Source organism: Electrophorus electricus, chromosome 8, assembly GCF_013358815.1.
Source record: "Electrophorus electricus isolate fEleEle1 chromosome 8, fEleEle1.pri, whole genome shotgun sequence".
In the NCBI taxonomy this organism is placed as follows: domain Eukaryota; kingdom Metazoa; phylum Chordata; class Actinopteri; order Gymnotiformes; family Gymnotidae; genus Electrophorus; species Electrophorus electricus.
In genome coordinates, this window is record NC_049542.1 from 13316068 (window position 1) to 13338992 (window position 22925).

The window sequence follows — 22925 nt, forward strand, 5'->3', positions numbered from 1 at the left end:
TAACATAAGGAAAGAAACTAAAACATGAAAAATGAAACTACACTACCAAACAAAACATAATAAATGGTTAGACATGGAGTGCCACAAGCACAATAACAAAGGACAGGTGTGACACATCACACATTAACAAGACGCAGGCATGGTGAAGGAAGCACGCACACAAACATACACACACACACACACACACACACACTAGACAATGTCACACAAACATGAGGAGGAGTACAGGAGGAGGGGACCATGCCATGACAGTTGTGCTGCTGTCATTGGAGACTACATGTAAAATCAGTGCTGATGTTGTTTGATTTTGTTATAAAAACTAAATTTAGACAAAACACTCCCAGCCAGGCAGATTCAGCATTCAGTGAATAAAACAAATTAATAATATGCAAACCAAAAGTAGTAAAGAATTTTGTGAGACCTTTCATGTCAGACTGTAATCTTCAGTAAAGGGATACCTTTAGGGAAAAAAGTAGCTATACACAGATATTGATAACCTGACTTAGTCTTAGGCAGTGGATTATGTTCAAATGACAATGACCTGTTCAACTTGATCTCCAAATTACAGAAATAGACCAAAGAGGTGCAGAAGGAGTAACATGATTTGGCTTTCCACCAAAAAGCACCAAGATGGCCTGGACAATGGTGATGATGTAGTAGTAGTAGAGGAGAAGTAAAACAAAAAGGTAATTAGATTGCAAACAGCCGAAAAGCATCTCTAAGTCTTAGCAGCACCAGCATCATGACGGATATTAACTGGGATCTTGGTCTGCTCCTATCTTTCCAGTGTTTTGCAATGCAAATGGCTGATAACTAGTATCAGAAGTGCAAACTTTAGTCTCATCAACATGAACAGAAGCAACTGTATTCATTAAATAAATGATCTGATTCTGACTAGGGCCTGCTTCTGCCATTCCTTTTTATTTATTAAATGAAACTTCCTTTTACTGACATTGTTTTTGTCCCAGAGATCAGATTGAAAGGTTGATGTTTAAGTAGTAAAAGCAAGAGGAGGAAGAACCTGTCTAGCCAGCCTGACTTATCCTCAGTTAGTGATATATTGATGCAGGTGTGACAGCGGCAATGAGGAAGCAAGATGCAAGTTCGGTTCAGCAGACTCTTTATTCTTCATACAAGTTCATTCATTCATTTGAGTGAACTCAAACAAAAAATGGCAAAGGCGAAACTAGAACAGCTGGCGGTAAAGGCTCTAAGCATGTCTATAGAACTCAGGCATTGGAACAACTTCTAGGTGCAGTACAGGCAAGCATGGAAGCCAACGATGCATGGCTGCACCCCAGCAAGCTGACCCTATGGCCAGGTTGCTAAATAACCAAATGCCTATAGTAGTTAGTAAACCCAATATAGTGCTGCAGTTTGCAGCGTGTTTGAGGTTTAGCCAACCAGTCACATTCTTCACCTAGCAAGGCTGCATGCACACATTCTTATGTCACAGAGGTGAAAATTGCACTTCTCCAGTTTGCAATATAAATTATTCTGATGGAGTGTGTGTAGTGAAGATAGACTACAAATTATCCATCTGATCAAACTTTGATCTGGTCAGGCCGGGCTTTCTCTCAGCCCCAGCCCACAGACAGGACCAGGATCCTTCTGGTGCCATTATGCTGAGCAACAAAGCCTTAAAATAGCCTAGCTAATGGCATATCACACTGGCTTAATTTTCTGACCCTTCCCCTCTTCTTAGTTATCATAAACACACAGACTGGAATGCAGGAACCTCTTACCAGCTTGGTATATTTAAAGGAACGGTGACCATGAATTCTATTAGACTCAAAAACCTACCAGGACAACCAACTTTTCTCATCCCAAAAATCTCATGTCCACATGTACATGTTTCTTGTCCCACAGCTTCACAAAGCAATAACTTGCTATTCTAACCTACTATGATGTCAGTGGTAATCTTATAATCTTTAAACTGTGATGTTCGCTTCTATAATTGGATAACTGTCCATTTTTTAATTATTCTCTTCATTACATGTTCATTATTAAGTTGCCTTATTTCTCATAATCAGTTCACTTGTATGTTGCTTACCTTGTGCTTACTGTAAACAAATTGTTAACCACTCTTAACTGTGTAAATCTTAAACTGAAACAATTAGATTAAATATATTAAAGTCAGAAGTTTGCAACTTCAAGAGAATAGGAAAGGAATTAGATTGACTGTCCAATTGCCTCACCCATCCTAAGCTTTAATACATTGTAAACTTCATTCTAGGACTATAAAGGTATGTGATATTGTAAAGACATGTTCTTATTTTTGTTTGTTTAATTGATTTGTGATGAAACCTACTAGAATGTCATACAGGAGTTCTTTCTCCTAATCATGAAGACAATGGCTATTGAATATTGATAAGTAGCGATAATCAAATAAATAATTGGAGATCTCGAAAAAACAAATGAAATTAACTCGTTATCAAGGTTAAATGGAATACAAAAGATAAAACTATGGCCTTTTAGGACCTCCGTACTTGTAAGTCCAGTGGATATGAATGCTTTCATCCACGGTCGTCAGGTAAACGTCCTTAAGGGGAAAAAAAGATTAATTCAGTTTGTGTATTTGAACAAGTCGTTCAAATTTCATTTCACAAACAATGTGGTTTAATGTGAGAGCTCATCTATGTTATTTTGGGATTGTCATGAGAGGTTTGATGTTGAATCGGAATATAAGAAGCCGTAGCCAAGCCTCACTTTTGATAGGCATTTTTTAATAACCTATAGCTGTTTAGCAGCCTGCAAAACAGGGAGTGTTGGACTTTTTAGTCTTGAACGTCTGCCTTTTGTTCCAAGCACTTCGTCGCGTACTAAGGACGTGTTCTTTTCTCTAGAAGAGAAAACATTAGTTCGCCGGATACATTTTTTTTTGTTCGACGGCAGATTCTGAACGTGCCATCCATCCAAATTTAAAGGTAAACAGGCAATGTAATCCTATTAATCCTATTCAGTAACTGCTACTTCGTTAGGAAAAAAGTGAAAAACTACTGTAAGGATCCACAATGTGATGTTTTACGATCTTCGGGTTCTGGCACGCTCCATTACAATATGAGTTGCGTAATATAACAGTGTATGTTTGTTAAATGTCATTATGAAAATATACTTGTTGAAAAGGCCCAGTGTTGGATGCTATGCTCATTCCAGGTATTCTAACACATTCTTATTTCAAGAAATACAGCTAGGCAAAAGTTAAGAATATACTCATCATTCCTATATACCCCAGATATAGTAGATTCCGTCATAAACAAAAGTTTGTCGTTGTAGCGGCGCAGACGATCTATAGACCAGAATATCTGTACTGGGGCGACTTGGCAGCGGAGAGTTCGGCTCCGGTACGCGGGATCGAAATTGAAAACAAGGGAAACGCTATATGACGAGTCAAAGTTGGTGCGTGGTCGAAATTTGTGCACAAATATAGAGCGTTTGGGCAAAATCATATTTTAAATGTTTGATCATTTTCGTATTGACAAATGCATTCAATTCCTCAGCACAAAACAGCACTGGATGTTTCAGTGCTGCTGACGTTTTAAAGCCTTTCATCTTCATTTATAAGACTTTGCAAAAATGCCTCCTTTATAATGACGTCTGAGTGCGAATGGCTATAAGGCTTTACGGAATCTACAAACGCCTCCTGATTAGGTAAATGTGGTTAGTTTCATCTTTGCTACTAGTTTTTGTCAGCTGAATTTTCAAATTCCTGCCTTGTTAAACAACAAAGGTAGTTTAGAAGTAGAAGTATGTGTGTCATTCCACACATATGCTACATATATTCCACATCAGGTCATGTAGCTATTAGGTAACAGCTGTGTTGATGCTTGTTGGTCCTTGTTGGTGTTTTATTTTTCACGTAGTTCGCAACGATAAACACAGAGATAACAGAGAAGAGAGTTTGAGCAGATGATTATTAATGTATTACAACAACAACAATAATAATATCATCATCATCATTTTGATTGCACATATTTAATGACAGATGATATATCTAGCTAAAAGCTGTGTTGTTTAGTTTTTCAGCATTTGTGACTAGCTAAACCCATAGCTAAGGCTTGTGCTTTTAAGTGAAAATGAATAAAAATTAAAAAAGAAGCAACTTGGCATTAGCTAAACATGAATAAGAGTTGCGATTCAATTTGGCATGGATAGGAGTTTTTGGATGTAGGTGACAACAGTGTTCAGCCACTCTTGTATTAAAGAATTGCACAGTTTAGACAGAGTTCATGGATGCCTTCCCTGGCATGTTACTCATTATTCCAGGTAGTCCCACAGATTTTCAAGAAGATTCAAATCTGGCAATTTTGCTGGCCAATCCAGTTGTGTGAATGTTCAACATGCCAACCAGTCACATTTACCTGACCCTTTTATCCAAAGGGACTTGGAATTATGACTGATTACCACTTGAGCAATTGGGGGTTAAGGACCTTGCTCAGGGGGCCAACAGTGGCAACTTGGCAGCAGTGGGGCTTGACCCAGCAACCTTCCAATAACAAGTCAAGCATCTTAACAGCTGACTTGTCAAACCTTGTCAAAACCATCTGTAGGAGTCTGAGGTTAATCCAATCTTAAACATGCAAGATAACTATTTTTTTGTCTGGGGAATTTAGAAAGCATAAATATTTATCATTGTGTTAACATTTTAGCATTATTTCAGGTAGGCATTTCAACAAATTCTGACAATCTGATTGAATAATTCTTTACTTCTTGACTTAATAATGTACATGCATGGGTAGTCACATTTCACTCACATTTCCCCCTTTTGATAATATTACACATTATCACTACCTAACATGATTTTGCAAATAAGCTTATTCAACTAATTTGAAGCCAGTCCTCAAACAGGTAACATGCATAATAATAAAGTTCATGAATGCATTTCTAAACATCAGGATCCATCATCCAGTCGGGAAGAGGGTTTAAATCTGGTTTCTCGTTGGGGTCGAAGTCATGCTGCAGCTCCAGGGCATCTACCTTCCTGATATTGTAGGGAAATGACAGCAGTTGCAGAGCAAATAATTGGACAACACACACAGAGCAACACACAAGAGCAATAATACCACATAGATAATGGGGAGGAAAATTTGGAGTAACAGCTGGCCCCATTGGCCCCACTGCTGCTGAAGTTGAGATAACCAAGATTCTACTTCTGGATGGGGAGGTATATCATCCCTCATGGCTGTAATTAAATCGGTTAAGTTGTGGTGAGCATCTGGAATGTAAAAACAACAGTCAGTGCCCAACACCTTGCACACTCCCCATTCCTTTATTGAAGGACAGCGGTGCGAAGGGCGGACAATTCCCTGTCTATTGTTCCTAAAGCCACTTCAGTTTCGTTTGCTAAAAGTTGTATCTGCCATGCCAGCCCATTTATTTTTTGCAAGGTAGCAGCAATGCTGCCACCAGGTAGTAGGGCCCAACCCATTGTTGCCCCCGGGGTTGTCCAGGGGTACCACAGATGATATCCACACCACCAGTGAGGCATGGTCATTTCTCCTTTTGTCCTGCTTGAGCTTTTGTCCTGAACTGTGTCTGATGGAATAAGACTCTGACTGGGGGAGCCACTAGTCTCTGAGCCCATTAGGCCCAATAACAGAAGGATCAGCATCCTGTCGAGGGAGGTGAGGGTCAACCGGTCTTGATACCTTAGGGACGAGAGGGTGGCATGCGGCCTTTCTCCCCCCTCTTAGGTCAGTCACCTTATTATCCTCTCTGGATCAGGAGGTCTCTTACAATGTGACACGTGCGTCCAAGTTTTCCTTCCTTGGACCTTAATGGCACTGTGAGTGGTCAGGAGAACCTGTGCTGGTCCCAGCCACTGTGGTTTGTTCCACCAGCTTCTTCTAAGGTCCTTAATCACCACCCAGTCCCCAGGCTTCAGGTCATGGAGTGGTCCATCTGCTTCTGCGGGCAGATTCTCCTTCACCTGGAGCCAGACCTGAGAAAGAGATTCATGTGGTCTAGCACAATAAGAAAGCATAATGTCAGATGCCTTTGGCACCATCCTCATGCTCATGTGCACCAGTGGGAGGGCCTTAGTCCATGCCAGGCCCATGTCCTGACATGTTTTTCCAATATGGATTTGAGTGTGCCATTTTCCCTTTCCACTGCTGCACCACTAGTGGGGTGATAGACACAATGCTGGCGCAAGTCTATGCCATGGTATTTGCTTATCACTGGCGATTCTGTTGGGAATTCCCCACCTAGGAATAATTTCGGTCAACAAAGCTTTTGCCACCATCTCAGCGTCCGGCTGCCCTGTAGGAAATACTTCCACCCATTTAGAAAACATACACACGATAACAAAGCAGTATTTTTTCCCTTCGCTCGGTGTTAAATCTATGAAGTCCATTTGCAGGTGTTGGAATGGTTCTTGCGGTGGAGGGTGTGCTGCCTAAGGCACTGATTGTCCTTGTCCTACATTGGTCTGTGCACATATAATACAGTGGCTACAAAAATTTTTAGAGTAAGTTGTAAACCCCCTCGTATACCAATGTTTAATTATTTGTTGTCATCCCGCCTTTGCTCATACGCGTATGACCACTCAGTAATTCAATAGTTCAGTAATTCAGTAACTGAACTAATGGTAGCCATATAAGGAAACATCTAGCATGGTAGGCAAGGTTTGTCGTCGGGTCCACGCCATATGTTATCACTGAGAGTGCATCCAGCCCTTTTCCAGGTGGCCTTTTCTTCTGCTGAGGCACTCTGCTGCATTCAGGATATTTCGAGAGTGGGAGTAATGGACATAGCTTGCAGTGTCACTGGAAGCCAGGTGGCTCTTTTTGCTGCCAAGTCAGCGCGGTGATTCCCTTTTGACGCTTCGTCTGTGCCTTGAGTATGGGCTGTGCGCTTACACACAGCTATAGAAGTTAGTAAGGTGATTGTGTCTAGCAGGGCCACAACAAGGTGATGGTGCTGGTTATGTTGCCCAGAACTAGTGAGGAATTTTCTCTGTTTCCAAATCATGCCAAAATCATGCACTACAGCAAAGGCATAGCGACTGTCTGTATAATGGTGACAGTTTTATCTTGAGCAATTTTACAGCCCTCTGCTAGTGCGATCAGTTCAGCTGCCTGGGCTGAATAATGTGAGGGGAGTGGTTCTCCCTTAACAGTACTATATGCAGTGACTAATGCATACCTGACCTGCAGCTTCCCTGTCCCTGGGTCTCTGGAGGTCAACTCTAGGGAAACAGAGATGATTTGCTAGTGTCACACAATCATGCGGCTCCCCGTACTCCGGCGTAGGCAGGAGGGATGCTGGGTTCAGCATTGTACATCGTTGAACCATTACATTAGGCATTTCTAGCAACGCAGTTTGATATTTTAGTCATTGCTGTGCAGTGAGGTGTGATGTCTTGTGGTTGTTAAGAAGTGCATGTACAGCATGTGGAACCAACAGGGTTAGTGGGGTGTACCCCACGATGTCTTGTGACGCGGCCAAGGCCTTTTCAGCCGCTGCTACAGCCCTTAGGCATGGTGGCATGCCTGAGGACACCGGGTCTAGTTTGGAGGAGTAGTAAGCAACTGACCTATTTGTCTCTGATGTCATACACGCATTTAGTTCGTCAACTGTCTGGGTGAATGGCTTGTCTGGATTTGGTATACCTAAGGTGGTTGTGGTTTGGAGGGACTGTTTTAACCGCAAAAATGCTTCCTCTGCCTCTAGGTCCACTCCACCTTGGTTTGAGATCCCCCTGTTGGGACACTGAAAAAGGCGTTAGCTAGGTCCATGATGGTGAACCATTCACTATCATCTGGTATGGATGAGAGAATTGTGTGCAGGTTTGGGATATTTGGGGCTGTTTGTCTAACTGCTTCATTGACTGCTTGGAGGTCCTGTACAAACCTCCATTCGTTACGAGGAAAAATTGGTGTTCATACAGGCAAATCTGGGCATGGCACTATTACTCCTGCATCTAGGAGGTCTTTGAACACTGGTTTAATGCCTTCTTATGGCTTCTGTTTTTAGGGCATACTGATGTTGCTTGGGCCTGTAATCTGACTTAGGTGTGACTTTTACTGGTGCTACCCCTTTAATCAACCCTACATCATTCTTCCCTCATGCCCACAACACATTGGGAATCTTTTTTAGGAGGGGGGACCCAGGAAAGGGAATGAAAGCCTGTTCCTGCCATCCCTTATGCTCTTCTACCACCTCTACATGTCTTGTAACCTTGAGGGTAAATTGCACTTTTTGTCTTCTTTTTCCCGTGCTGCTATTTACTTTGTCTCCCTGCTCATTAATTTCCTATGTACCTTCCTGCTCTGCTCTTACCCAGGACCCCACATTTTCCCATTTGAGGCCTCTCAGTTTTGTGATTGATACTTGAGGATGTGAGAGTGACACGGCAAAACGCTCCTTTTGGTGAGTAGGCGGGCCTTCAGCTAGTATCAGTGAGGGTTCGCACTTCCCCTTCCCCTAATAAACATAATCGATGCAAATTACCTCTCCTGGGAGCTCCTTGCCGAACCACTCCTTTTCATACTCATGATCAGGCCCTACGGACACATATGCGGTACAGTGCAGGTTTTCTAGTTTCATTACTTCTACCCCTTTTTGTTCACCTTGTTTGAGGATATCTGACATCTGCACATTGTCAGTTCTGGTGGGTTCTTGCGCAATCAGCCACTGGTATGAGTACAGTGGTTCAATTTTATCAGAGTACATCTGTTGCGCTGTTGGCTCAATTACCTTTAGGCCCTCTGGTTTGCACTCGATTACGATGCATAGCTTGTGCATCAAATCTTGTCCTATCAGATTTACTGGACGCACTGCGGATATTAAGAATGCATGGGTGAAATTTCAACTCCCTTCACTTTGGCAAGGGAGAGGGTGTGAGTAATGCTCTAGGGTGGTGTGTCCAGTGGCCCCTACTGTAGTCAATGTTTTCCCGGATAACGGGACTAATTCCCTAACCTGAATTACAGATTTTGCAGCAGGAATGACATATGAATGACATATGTATACCCTTCACTGCAAGCAAGAGTAAGGAGGTGCGGTATACTTCAAATATGAGGGAGAGATATTTCCCTATTGTGGTGGAATTTTGAATAAACAGCAAGTCAGACGTGATTAAAAGAGTAATTTACTAAAGAAAATAAGACATACAAAACACAGCTGTGTGAGAGCTAATGCTCTAAAGCGAAAGCTCTAAAGGGGTAGACTGACTCTATTCCTTATATCTAAACTTCACTTCCCCCAGGGAGGGGTGCTCGGTCATCCAATTTACCCATTTCCTGCTCCTTATCGCGCTAAACACTTTTGCACATACCAGGATGCTCTGTTCCACCAGGACAGACACAGTTTGCTAGATCCTCTTTATCAGGATTAGTCGCACGACACATGCAAGATCACGAAGCAGCTGATTCAGCAGTCATTTTGTTCACACAATATACAAAGACAGAACGTGCAGACTAAACTATTCATATGGGATTACATAGAGAAAGGATTAACATGATTAGATATAAATCACATGATAATACATGATCGAATAATAATTTCCATCACACTATACACCCCTGTTTTTTTTCCTCAGTTTGGACAGAGCACTCTCAAACCATTTTACTGCGAGTTATACTGTGTATGACTATGTATGTGACAAATAAACCAAACTTGAAACTCCTCTTTCCTCGTTCGTTTTTTCTCCGATACGGTTCTCAGCTGCTTTTCAGAGTGGATGACATACTGCTCAATAGTGCTCATGTGGGCCATTTCCCACCTGACGCATAGCTTGCATACTTCTTTCCTGATTTCGTCTCGTAGACCGTTCATGAAGCTATTGCGGCGGTGGGCTTCCCATGCTGAGACCTCAGCCAGTCCCGCTGCCGTCCTGTCCGGTCTTTCTATTCCACAGTGGGTAGTGTGGACTTCTATGAGTCTGCCACAGTATTCTGCCACATTCCCTCTGGCCCTTGTCTACAGCCAGCTATGATGGCAGTGTTAACCCGTATTGGGAATGCCATGGTTGCACGTCCGTGGCTGACTATCGAGCCACCTCGCCATGGCTGCGATGGCGTCGTCGTAAGGGCCGGGTCATCCTGGGTAGGCTAGGGGAGAGACTTCGGAACAAGCTTGCACCACCGTCGCCGGAATGTCTTGCTTTGGCCTCGTCCTGAGTTGCCTCGGCTCTTGGCTCGGTCCCGATGCTGCAGCTCCTGTCACAGCCCCTTGTTCCTCTTCGGCCAGTGGGGCGGGCACTGCAGGGGCTGCTGCTACCAGGGGAGTGCGGGACATTAGTGGGCAGGAGTCGGTATCGGGGTCAACCTTGGAAACCTGCACAGACTGAAGCATCTGAAACATGCGGTTAACATAACCATTTATAACCATAAACTGCATATACTTGCTATTGGTTTATTTATAAGAAAATACTTATCCATTCTATTACTTGCAGGTTAACACTGTGGGTGAGAGATGTTTGACAAGGCTACACAGAGGCTTGTCCGCCGGATTGATCCAGATGGCGAACTTATTGCTGTTTCCAGACTAAACGATTCAGAAAAGCTGAAGCCACTGGCTGTGGTCATGAAGTGTCCGACCAAGTTGCCCTGGCAGAAGATGAAATACAGACCCACAGTGTTCACCCTCAATGACCTACTACTGGGCGAACCCATTCAGCCAGGTTGCAAAAGCACACACATTGTCACAAATGGCCACCCTCCTGACATCCCTGTTTCCATAGTTTCCCTTTTGTGTCTGTTTTCCTTTTGCTTCCTTCTTTTTCCATTTCTTGGTTTAGTTTTCTCCGCCCCTCGTCTGTTCCTTTATTCCAGTCCTTGTTTTGCTTCTCCCTGTTCATATGTTCACCTGTGTTTGATTAGTGCTTAACTGTCTTGGTTATTTAAGCCTTGTGTTTGGTTTCCCATGTTGTCGGTTATTTTGGTAAGTTACATTTGTTCTGTTGTGTTTAAATTATGGTCGCAGGACTGTTGTTGACCTTGCTATTCCGTTTGCTCATTTTGTGTATTATTTTTGGCTCAGTGTTTCCCCCTTGCTTTATTTTACACTCTGTGTTTGTGTGTCCCCTCACTTAATAAACCACCTCCTGCATTCGCTTTCTGCTTCTTGCCTGTTCCTATTGGGATCGATACACTCACACACACACACACACACAGTAGACAAAACTAAGATTTCACTTAGCTTAGGATAGAAAGACTTTTTACAATACATTAATACAAATAATATTAATAACCTTTATAAGAGAGTTTGAAGTAAAAGTTCCTGACATTAAACCTTTGGTAAACAAAAGAGCTTTACTGCCCATCTCAGTCCCAGTGTCCAGGTTTCATCCTCTGACTGGTCACATCAGAGACCAGAATCCAAAATGTATATTTGTGCTTTTATTAATACTTTTACTATATAACCAAACACATCTAGTGAAATCATGTTTCTTGCTTTAACAATATGAAGTGTTATATACCTTTACGTCTGTTTCGGTATTTCCACTGCAGTGGTATATTTGTATATTTATATTAGTATATGTGGCCCAGTAGAGGACACAGCCCACCAATAAATACCCCAGCACAGACTGTCTACTCTAACAATTTACAGAACCCTATGTCATGGTTGCTTGTGCTTTATCTTTAAAAACGATTTCATTGCATAGCTCTGTTATTTCAGTGCTGGAGAAAACTGATCTGGTGAATTATGAGGAGAAGCATAAAGGTAACACGACTGGATCTCTGGAGGCAGGAGGAGGTGCATTCAGTGTGTCTGCACAGGGCAGTGGAGCATCCACATTTTCCTCCTCTCTAGGGGCACTTTGCAAAGAAAATGTGAACTTACAACAACTCATTATGGACTCCAGAGAAAGGTTGTAATTTCACTGGTACCAGTGTTAACATACCTTTTATCTAATTCTCATTTTGTAAGATGCAAAAATAAGAAATATCTCTACACCAATCTAGAATCAGCTAGCATCTCTAGAGTCTTATTGCAGCCCAACACCTAAATTCAACTATATATACCCAAAGACTACAATAATCTATACATAGACTGCATTTAACTCTTGATCTTTTTTAGCTCTCTTATGCATTAACTAATTATGCACTGACACACAGCAATGACCAAGCAGCCAAATGTCATTTTTATGTCCTTTCTTTTAGTACCCTGAAAAGAGAGGTATGTGTATAAAAAATGTTCTAATTCCTATAGTTTTACACAACTTGGATGCAGCTGAGCTGCAATTAAGATTAACAGTCAGTGATTAACTGCTAAATCATTATTTTAAATCCAGTGTAGAGAACCACTGTTACTAAACAGTTACTTATAGACTACAGTCTTTTTAGGGCTTAAATGTAAAGCCTGTGGAACCAGGAAGCTATGACAATGCAACTACTGTTTACATGCTGTGTTTTATTTCGCATATGCTAATGGTTGTCCACACCTCTATGTTATAAAATTTGAAAGGGAAGTTGTTGGACTGGAGTTTATAATGCTGCTTAGCTTGTATTGTTTGTGTGATTCCTTGTTTTGATGGGTTATTTAGGAAGGTAGACCTTCAGCATCCTCTGCTCAAGCAGAATCTTGGCAAACCCAAATCCAAGCAGTTGTTCACTCTTGTGATGGAGCGCATTTTCACTACCTCAAACCAAAAAATCAACTACAATAGTAAGGAGGAAGGTAGCTGCAACACCATACTGAAATCCTTAAAGTTTGACACAGCACAGGTGAGACTCTATATGACTATATCGGTGTATATATGAATTGAGTGGACCAGCAAATGATTTTTCACATTTACATGATGAATAGTATGTGTGTGTACCCACAGATGAGTTTCAAACAGAGTGGATCTCTACAATTTGACACAGATATATCTATGGAGATTCCAAGCCACACCATTTTGGCTTACAGTGTCAAAGAGCTGAACATCAAAAATGACAGCCACTTTGGTTAGTATGTACTTCTGTTTGTTTGTAGGAATCTGTGTTCCTGTGCCTGCATGTTCTCATCATTTAAATGTATTGCAATGTAAAGCCTACCACTGACCTATGGTGCTATACACACTAGAGTTTATTCTGCACTTACAGAATACATATATAGTGTCATGGCACGGCCCCCTCCTCCCAGGCGTCTCCCTGGGAGACAAGGCACCCAAGAATTGCCCAAGGCACGCCGCTCTAGAGCCACATGGCAGAGAGCCGCTGCCACCCAAGTTGGCGATGGGTAATTCGCCCCCCCAAACTGGTCAGACCCCGACCCAGCTGACAACTGGACTATGTCACAACCCTTTGTGTGGTTTTGTTCATGTACCTGTCCCGGTCACTGTACCAATCCCTGCCATGCTTACTGTGCCGGTCACTTTGTCCCCCTTTGTGTCTGTTCCTATTCTCGTCAGTGTGTCCATCCCTGTGTCTATCGTCATCTTGGTCCCGATCTTCCTCCCCTCTGTCCTGCTCGCACTGACCTGTGTCGGGTCGCTCAGTCCTCTAACCTCACCGTTTGGTGCCATTGGGGGGTCCTGTCATGACACGGCCCCCTCCTCCCAGACATCTCCCTCTGTGTGTGTGTGTGTGTGTGTGTGTGTGTGTTTGTTTGTTTCCATGGCCATGCCCTCCCCATGTATCAAACCTGTTCCTGTTGGTTTATGTCATTACTGTGCATGTATATAAAGTCTTGTTTAATTGTTGATGTTTGTTGATGTTTGACCATACGTTAGCCTGTGTGCTTTGCTGTCTTTGTTGTGTGTGTTAAATAAATATCACTGTGTTCTACATGGTTCCTTTCTGCATCCTGCCAAGTCTCCTGCATTACCTATAAAATGTATGTGTGTGTTTTCAGATATTATCATGGCGTTGGAAGCAGATGGCTTTGAATCGGACTTTATACAGCATTCATTCTACGTTGAGAATGAAGTGGATGGCTTATTGACAACACCAGAAATACAGGAAGGGTCCTCACTAAGCATCCTCAAGAGAGGTGTGTGTGTGTGTGTGTGTGTGTGTGTGTGTGTGTGTGTGTGTGTGTGTGTGTGTGTGTGTGTGTGTGTGTGTGTGTGTGTGTGTGTGTGTGTGTGTGTGTGTGTAAATAGCAGTACCAAATGCCATGGACCATTTATTCCTCTTCTCCTTTCAGTACCTTCAGGCTTTACAGTATCCACATCATTCGTAAAGTACCTCTTTTTGTATAATGCATATGACCAAGATTTACATTTACTGCATTTATCCAGAGTGACTTATAAAATTGCTATGACAAAATTGCATCCTACATAGTACAGCAGGTTAGAGTTGAAGATTGCACTAGGACCATAGTACTAGGATATTGTTTTATGCAGGAGGCAGTGTTGATACCTAGAAAGTGCAATACCATATAACAATAAGTGCCAAAAGGGTTCAGTTAGTCAATAGTAGTATAGTCAGTGGAAGTTTGTTCCATCATTTGAGAGCTATGACAGAAAAAGAGTCTTTATGCTTGTCTTCCATGAGACTTGAAAGATAGTGTTTCAAGCAAAGCCATACTTGAGGTTTGAGGTACTCAAGGTATGGATTAGGCTTTGATCATTGCCATAATTTAGAGAGGGGCTGGTAAATTTTTGGCTTGGTATGCAAGCATCAGGATTTTAAAACTGATACAAGCAGCTACTAGAATTCCAGTGAAAGGAAAGGAGCATTGGAATAAAATCAGTGAACTTTGAATCACTGAAGACCCGTCATGCTGCTAAAATCTGGATCAGATCTGGATCAGAAAGTAACGAGTTGCTGTAATCAAGCCTTGTTATCACAAGTGACTGAACAAGCATCTGGGTAGCTTCCTGAGAGAGAAAGTACGGAATGCTTCATAAGTTGCAAAGGAGAAACCTGCATGACTTTGACATACGACTGGGCAATTAATTGAAAATTAATTGAAACTGACACTCAGGACCTCTAACCGGTGTAATTTTGGCTATGTTGGCTATTTATTTTATTCTTATTTGGGCAAAACGGAACCAAGGCAAAACCAGGAACAGAAACCCAAACAAATGACACATGTAGGCATCACCTTGGGAACTGCCTCGCCAAGAGGAGGAAATCATAACAGAGAGTGTGGCTCCTGATGCACAAAACAAAAGCAGTAGACAAACCAAAAACCAGGAACAGAGGCAGGCTAATCAGAAAGAGACAAAAGTGACAGGGCATAAGACTTGGAACCAGTGCAACATGAGGAGCAGGAGCAAGACCCTGGATGACATGTATAGCAGGAGTGGGGTAAGTTGAGCCACAGGAGTCAGGGCAAGATGTTGAAGCTGCCACCGGAGATGAGGTAAGCCGGGGAGCAGCCAATAGGACCAGGAGGGATGCAAGGATCTGCAACAGAAGACACACAATGCACAATGCCAGGAGGAAGAAACTATGACACACACTGCTGCATGTGTAGTCACATGATTCCACCCCATCCTGTCAGAAATATGGAAGAACATGGAAGAGAGATCAAAAACTGAGCAGCTTGTACCAAAGAAAAAATGCTGTGTCTGTTGTTTGGACAAATTTTGGCTTTAAAAGATAAAGATAACTCTAAAATGACTTTGGCTTTAAAAAATTGGAATCATCAGCATGTGATCTTTGCAAGCTTGTCACTATTTTCTCTCCTTAACCCTCCCCTTCCTTCCTCATCTCTTACTCCTAAGGATTTCATCACCTTCTTTTAGGAAAAGGTTGCAGCAACCCATCAGTCCTTTTCCTCTGTTACCACTCTTCCAACCAGTGTTAATTACCCTACATCCAGCTCTCTGGCTTCTTTTTCTCCTCAGGCAAAATACATTATTTTATGTTTAGCTGATACTTTTATGCAAAGCAACTTGCAATTATTACTGAGTACAACTTGAGCAATTAAGGGTTAAGGGCCTTGCTCAGGGGCCCAACGGTGGGGCTTGAATGAGCAACCTTCCAATTACAAGTCAAGTACTTTAACCACTGAGTTACCACTGCCTCATCGCCAATGTGACTACATGTCCACTGGATCCCATTCCTTCCACTCTGTTCCAGATGAAGAGACCTGCTCCTTTCATCTCAAAGTTACCAATTACAGAAGTTTAACTTCTCTCATTACCAGTTACAGAACAGTGTCACTTCTCTCGTTCCTCTCAAAGACCCTTGAATGAGCAGTTTACAATCAATTATCTCTTTGACACATTCACTGACACATTCAATAGAAACTTCCCTCAAAACAGTGATGGAAAAACTTCATGCTGCAAAACTTTCATCTGTCTTGATTCTTTTGTACCTTTCAGCAGCCTTTGACACAGTAAACCACAACATTCTCCTCTCTGTTCTCTTCAGCCTTAGTGTGACTGGCTCTGCATGAGAATGGTTTCAGTCCAATCTGGGGGGATGGTCTTGTTAGGTAACATGGAGAAGATCTACCTCTAAACCACGTAGACTCTCCACCGGTGTTCCACAGGGCTAAGTATTAGGCCCTCTTCTCTTCTCTTTGTATACTTGTTCTCTTGGTGGTATATCTTCTCATGGCTTCTCCCACCACTGCTATGCTGATGACACCCAATTATTTATTTATTTTCTAACCTCTGACATGAAGGTCTCAGATTTAAAACCCCGATGCTTGCCTATAAGGCCAAAAATAAACCAGCCCCTCCATACATGATGTCAATGGACAAAGCCCCATCTGTACCTTGAGTATTTCGAACCTCAAGTATGGCTGGCCTTGAAATACCATCCTTCAGGTCTCATGGAAGGCAAGCATCGAGACTATTCTCTGTCTTGGCTCCTAGGTGGGGCAATGAACTTCTGCTTACTGTCCGTACAGCAGAGTCCCTTGCAGTCTTCAAACACAGCCTGAAGACCCTTCTATTTGTGGAATATTTAAATGACCACTGACCCTGCTCCTATGTTGACTAACTAAAACTATTACTTATTATAGGGTATTGTTTATTACACTAACAAACTAACTTGACTAACAAACTCTAGTACTTATTATTTATTGCACTTATCATTGTCTGAGATAGAGCTTATGTATTCTGTATACTGTACTAGGATATATTCTATGAATAAATGACAAAGCACTTTCGTACGTCGCTCTGGATAAGAGCATCTGCTAAATGCCATAAATGTAAAGGTAAATGTAAATGTAAATGACTCCAAACCAAGCTAAGTCACATGTAAACACTGTGCAAAAACAGTTTCAGTAATGTAACTGAAGGTAATACCACAAATCTCTTTCAACACTTGGAGCACAATCACATTACCGAATATGATTAATACCTCACTGTTCAGGAGAGAGACTGACAAGCACCCAGAAACAAGTGCCTCCACAAAAAGGAATCAGTTAATGTCTTGCAGGTGTGCTTGTTCCTGTAGTTGGAAAAAAAGAAGGCATTAGTGAATGTGCAACCAGAGTTGAACTTGCCACAACACAAGTTGAAAACAGAATGTGCCAACAGATGGAGATCATTGCAAATGATGACCACAAGGATCTGTGAGCAAAAGAAAGGCATCACATTGGTCTTCACGGATGATAAAAAGACACTTTGTTCCATCATGATAAAAAGACACTTTGTTCCATCCATGTCCATGGACCTGGATGTCTAAGAGGCTGTCAACAAAGCTCTCTTCCTAATAATGGAGATGGAGTTCATAGATGCCCTGTCAGGAGAAGACTATGTGACCATTTCATTCATGAAGCTTATCCTGCACATCTTCAATTCATGCTGGCACAGGAGGAAGATGACATTGAGCTGAATAAAACAGTCAAAATGAGCATCTGTGAGTACCTTAAGGAGAAGTCCTCAGAACCCAGAGGAACAACTAGACATAGTTTTATTGATCCCAGATTTAAAATGTCATACATTTCTGTGCATCATGTCCCCACCATTCAGGAAAAAGTGAAAACAAAGGCAACAGCTACAGTGTGCAGAGGAAGAACAGAGAGCCTAGAGTCCACAGAAAACACAGAGCACTCTACATCTTCATCAAAATGAAGAAGCAAGGGAGTTCATTAGGAAGTTTTTCCAAAGGAAGGGAGGCAATTCCTTCAACTGCACCCACTGTGTCACTTCAGCAAACAAATAGAAATACAGCTGAGCAACAACTTAGTGTCTCCTGTGCTGGATACTGAGGAAAAGCCACTGGAATGGTGAATAAAGCATGATGTACACTTTCCCACTCTAATAAGGTGGCATAAAAGTATCTTTGCATACCAGCTGCTAGCTCCCCATCCAAGCGGGTTTTTAGTTCAGGAGAAATTGCTGTTACATGCCTCATATCCTTCCTGAAACTTGAAAAAGTAAGCATGCTAGTGTTTCTTAGTAAAAACCTAGAGTATATACTGCTGCATATAGTAGAGTGACTGGACAGGATTGCAGAGAGGAAGATCACATGCAACAGCAGTAATGAGTTAGATTCACATCGAAAATACTGTGAGAACACAAGATGCACAACCTGCTGATCATTAGAGGTGCCCTGTCCAAGCCCCTCTGTTGCTCTTAATCAGCAGTATTCTATTGATACTTGCCATGGCAATATTTAATATTTGTTTACAGGAGATGCAAGTTATTTTCTACATTTTACATGGCATTATTTAAAATATTTTAGAAGAGATGAGTTTAGAAGAGATGCAAGCGATTTTGCACTTTTCACATTAGATTCTTTAAAAATATTTGTTTTCAAGAGATGGAAGTTATTTTCTAATTTTTACATGGCATTATTTAAAATAATATGTTTTCAAGAAAAAACAAACACAATAATCGTCCATTAATCATAATCAATTAAACAAGATAAACTGACCTTGATTGATTGATTTTTATCATGATATTGATTTGAAGTCATATAGGCCAGTATGACAAGTTTGAAGCAAGAGTTAAGAACAACAACTGGTCGTCCAGTGTTGGTAGTTGACATGGCAGATGACAAAGATATGAAGTTTATTGGGGAAAGACACTAAGAGCATTGAAACACAAAAGAAGGAATATAAAGAACAGAAGAGGAAAGTGGTATGATATGGCACTTTTGAGACACCAGCTAATCTTTGCCACCACCCCTGCTAAGCCTCCTTGGAGAAATGTAAATGCGAGGACAGGGCAGCCAGACTTGCAGCTTTATTATGGGTGATCCAGGTCTCTGTCAGACCAAGGAAGTGAAGTGAGGGGAGGAATGGTAAGGCTGAGCTGAAGGTAGCTTTCTGGACAGCATAATGATCATTTCAGAGCCCTCCTGTCACCATGGTCCATTACTGTGATGACCACTAGGGATAGATGAGGTTACTGGTATTGTGGTGCCTGCAATAGTAATGGTGATAATGAGCCTTATATTAATCTAAGGCAAACATAATTAAACTCAGAGCATACCCAAACAAGGATAATCCAGAAGAGAAAAAAACTGCTCAAGATCATACATTAAAGTGTTGATGGGCTCTAACTATGTGTGTTTGTTCTCTTTACTGCAGCACTGGTAGGAGTAAGGAATTATTTGTGTGTGTTGGCCCAATTGTCACATGAATCCTGCTCCTCCCTGCTACTCAAGTTCCAGCAGATTCTACTGGACCGGGAACTTTTGTCTACTTTGGAGTCCAAACTGGATGACCTGGTCTATGGAGATGCTCCCTGTCTTTTTCAGACCACCTGCTCTCATGCATCGGATCAGTTTATTGACACATTTTGGGACCTGCTACAACCTGAGACAACCAGTGAAAATAGGCTGTCCACAGACTCTCCCAATAATGGAGCTTCCATGAAGTTGTCTGAGCAGAGCCAGCCAGTTCTGACTGCAGTGAACATCCTCATGAACGCAGCTATGGGTGGGTACACCTAAGCTTACTTATAGCCTTGTGCATATATTATGGCAGTTGTCTTCTCGTGCAGTTGGTGTTGATGTAGTATTCTTGTTTGTTTTGTGATTAGGTTTGACAGATGATGGGCTCCACTTATTACAAGGCTTCTGCGCTTCAGAAGTACTCAATGAGTTAAATGATTTAGTAAGTCTGACATCTGATGGATCCATTGCATTCATTTTCATTGGAAATTTTTGGATACATTTTGGTTACGTTCACTAATGCCTGGGCTACACTACAGGATAATCAGGTGGATTTTGAGGTCGATTTGATAATCACAAAGGGGTCCTGTCACTGTTTTCTCCTCCTGGCATTGTAGTTCCCATGGTGAGGCCTTCACGTGTTTGTTTTAGTTTCTGTTCCTGGTTTTGTTTTGGTTTTGTTTTGCCACGCTTCCTTGTTTTGATTTCATTCTGTTCCACACCCTTGCCTGTATCCCAACCTGTAATTATGTTCACCTATGTCTTGTTATTCTTCATTGGTCTTGGTGATTGTGACGTTTGACCACCCTCCTGGCATCAATGTTTATGGTTTCCCTGTTGTGTCTTTTTTCGCCACCCCTCATCTGTTCCTTCATTCCAGTCCATGTTTTAGTTCTCCCTGCTCCCATGTTCACCTGAGTCTGTTTAGTGTCTGATTGTCTCAGTTATTTAAGCCCTGTGGTTTTGTCTTCTAGTTGTTGGTTATTGTGGTAAGTGATGTCCGTTTATCAAGTTTGCTTTATACTCGTGTTACTGTTGTTGTTTTGATTTACTCTCTTTGCGTATTACCTTATACTCAGTGTTACCTCTTTGCCTCTGTTTGTTTTACCGTTTGTTTCCTCGTTTAATAAACCACCTCCTGCATTTGCATTCTGCCTGTTACTGGTGGGATTGTAACAGTTATATAAGGTGTTTTTGTTTCCCAGGTTGTAGGTTATTTTGGGTTGTTCAGTTGTGTGTAGATTTGATGTTGTTATTGTAGTTGCTGACAATGCTAGCTAAGTCCTGAGTCCTACTTACTTCTGTGCAGTTGATGCTTTGTTAATTAGTGTTTTGTCATTTCTCTGTCAATATATTTTCCTTGCCTTTTGCTTAATTCATGTTTTGGTTTGCCTTAGTGTTTTCCTCATGCTATGCATCTGTTTTAGCTTCTATGTTAGCCTCCCATGTTGTTTATTAGCTTTCTCCTCTAATAAAGAACTCCTGTACTTGCATCCTGTTTTGTCCCTGCTAAACATTAGGTTCCTGATATCAGGGTGGCATCGGAGTTGTCAGAGCAGTCCAGGGTCTTTTTTTTTTTTTTTTTTTTTTTTTTTTTTTTTTTTTTGGGATACGGAGATTATGAGGATACATCATAACAAAGAAACAAAAGCACACGAAGGCAAACAAGGGAAGCAGGCCTTACATAGGCTAGGAAACATGAAGGCTAGGATAAACACAAAGGTACCGAGTACAAACTTGCAGGAACGGGCGTTAAAACACATCAGTACCAACATTCACACATCGAAACAAACAATGAACAGCAAACACATAAGGCATCAGACAGGGTTTAAATACATGAATGTAACAAGGCTAGAAAACGATGAATAGGTGAAAGTAATGATGGGCATGGAAAACCAAATGAGGGGTCGAGAAAACAAAACTAAGGAATGGAACTAAAATAATACATATGACAGGAAAAACATGGAACAAGGAAGCTGGGAGGGACTAACCATTACATTAGTATTTTTAAAATCCTGTAGTGTGGGCCAGGCATAGTTTTAGCATGTAGGCATTAGTTAGAATAACTGGTTTATACTCTTCCTTTGACTGTAAATTGTTTCAGAGGATTGAGCTTCATATAAGCCCTTACTGAATTCATGTTTGTGTGTTTTTACTCTACCTTGTCAGGTAAACCTCCTCACAGACGACTCTCAGCCTGTCCTCTTCACCTCCCTGCCTGCTCCCCTGCAGAATGAGGACATGCTCAGGAGGGTGGAGCAACTGTTCAGCTCATCCAATGTTGTGCTGAAGATTGAAGCTGGAAAATTGTGGACAGAGACTACATGCAACAGTGGACACCTCCCCTACATACTATGTACCATCATCCATGGCCTTGCATACCTGAGTGAGAACCTGGAATAGGTGTGCTAAAACATAATATTTCATACAATACTAAAGCACCCTAGTACAGTTCAAATTAATAATGCACTTTTTTTAGCTTCACAGACTGTATGATATGCATCAAGCAAATAAAAGTTTTGTGATCTATACTAACACAGACATTGCTTGTTAATCTGAATGAACTCATACTCATGCAAAATTTCAGTAAGGGGTATGCAGCTACTTTGATTGGGGATCCTTATTTTTAAACTGTATTGTGTATTCTCAATGTATTCAGACCTCATTAAATAAGCCACTTCATTTAGTGGTTCACTACAAAGTTCATTTGCTTATTTATTTTTCAGTGCAAAGCTTCATGCTGTGTGTTAATGAAATGAAAATTTGCTTTGAAAAATATTATATGCCCAGAGAGTTTTTACTTTTTTACCAGAGCAGTGAAGTCTAATAAAGCTGCACTGAAACCGTTCAGTTAGCTGCCATGTCATGACAATCAGTTTATCATGTGGGTATGCGGTAGGATGGCATACCCCAGCCTACCCACTTTGATTGTTAGTCATACCCGTCATCAATTTCCCTGGAAAGGATGTTGTACCCCAGCATTAACTATCATATGCTGCTGAAGACTTGTGATGCAGCCTCCAGAACAGGTAACAAAGTGACCCTGAGAACAGCAACAAACAAATTATCCTAGGCTATCATGAATACGAAGCTCAGAGACACATGCTCACAGAACCTATGGACAATTCCAGGACTCACACGACACAGGGTACATGGGGCAGGGCATTCATGTTGTTACCAAATACAGCATAACATCTCCTGCATGTGACACTGATGCTTCTCATCCAGATGCACTGAATGATTTCTATGCGTGTTTAGAAGCACAGAACAATGTCGCAGGAAGAAAGGCCACCCCTTCTCCCAAGGATCAGTTACTGTTACAGTTACCAGACAACATTCCATGGTTGGAGTGCAGATCAGATGGCAGATGTTCTCACAGACATCTTCAATATTTCTCTGAGCAGTACATTGTCCCTACATGTTTCAAAGCCACCACCATTATCCCTGTGCTGAAGATGTCTT

At 41.7% G+C, this 22925-nt stretch overlaps 1 protein-coding gene across 2 annotated transcripts; it reads left to right on the forward strand.

Moving 5' to 3' along the window:
• The first annotated feature begins 2799 nt into the window (after positions 1 to 2799).
• On the forward strand, positions 2800 to 22131 carry LOC113590113 (gasdermin-E-like). Of its 2 annotated transcripts, XM_035528798.1 has the most exons (11): positions 2800 to 2927; positions 8101 to 8188; positions 8288 to 8373; positions 10400 to 10627; positions 11626 to 11818; positions 12494 to 12674; positions 12776 to 12896; positions 13786 to 13923; positions 19378 to 19728; positions 19832 to 19905; positions 21633 to 22131. In XM_035528798.1, exons 4-11 carry the CDS (start codon positions 10420 to 10422, stop codon positions 21864 to 21866), a joined length of 1500 nt encoding a protein of 499 aa, XP_035384691.1. In that variant the 5' UTR covers positions 2800 to 2927; positions 8101 to 8188; positions 8288 to 8373; positions 10400 to 10419; the 3' UTR covers positions 21867 to 22131. The 2 variants fall into 2 exon arrangements, with proteins under 2 accessions (XP_035384691.1, XP_035384690.1); XM_035528797.1 differs by lacking the exons at positions 8101 to 8188; positions 8288 to 8373.
• Positions 22132 to 22925: the final 794 nt, after the last annotated feature.

What these genes read in the sequence shown, in the direction of transcription:
- LOC113590113 (XM_035528798.1), top strand. Translation starts at nt 10,420, where the DNA reads ATGTTTGACAAGGCTACACAGAGGCTTGTCCGCCGGATTGATCCAGAT. An exon ending in ACTAAGCATCCTCAAGAGAG is followed by an intron (nt 13,924 to 19,377) that starts GTGTGTGTGTGT and finishes TCTTTACTGCAG; the next exon opens with CACTGGTAGGAGTAAGGAAT. An exon ending in CCTCATGAACGCAGCTATGG is followed by an intron (nt 19,729 to 19,831) that starts GTGGGTACACCT and finishes TTTTGTGATTAG; the next exon opens with GTTTGACAGATGATGGGCTC.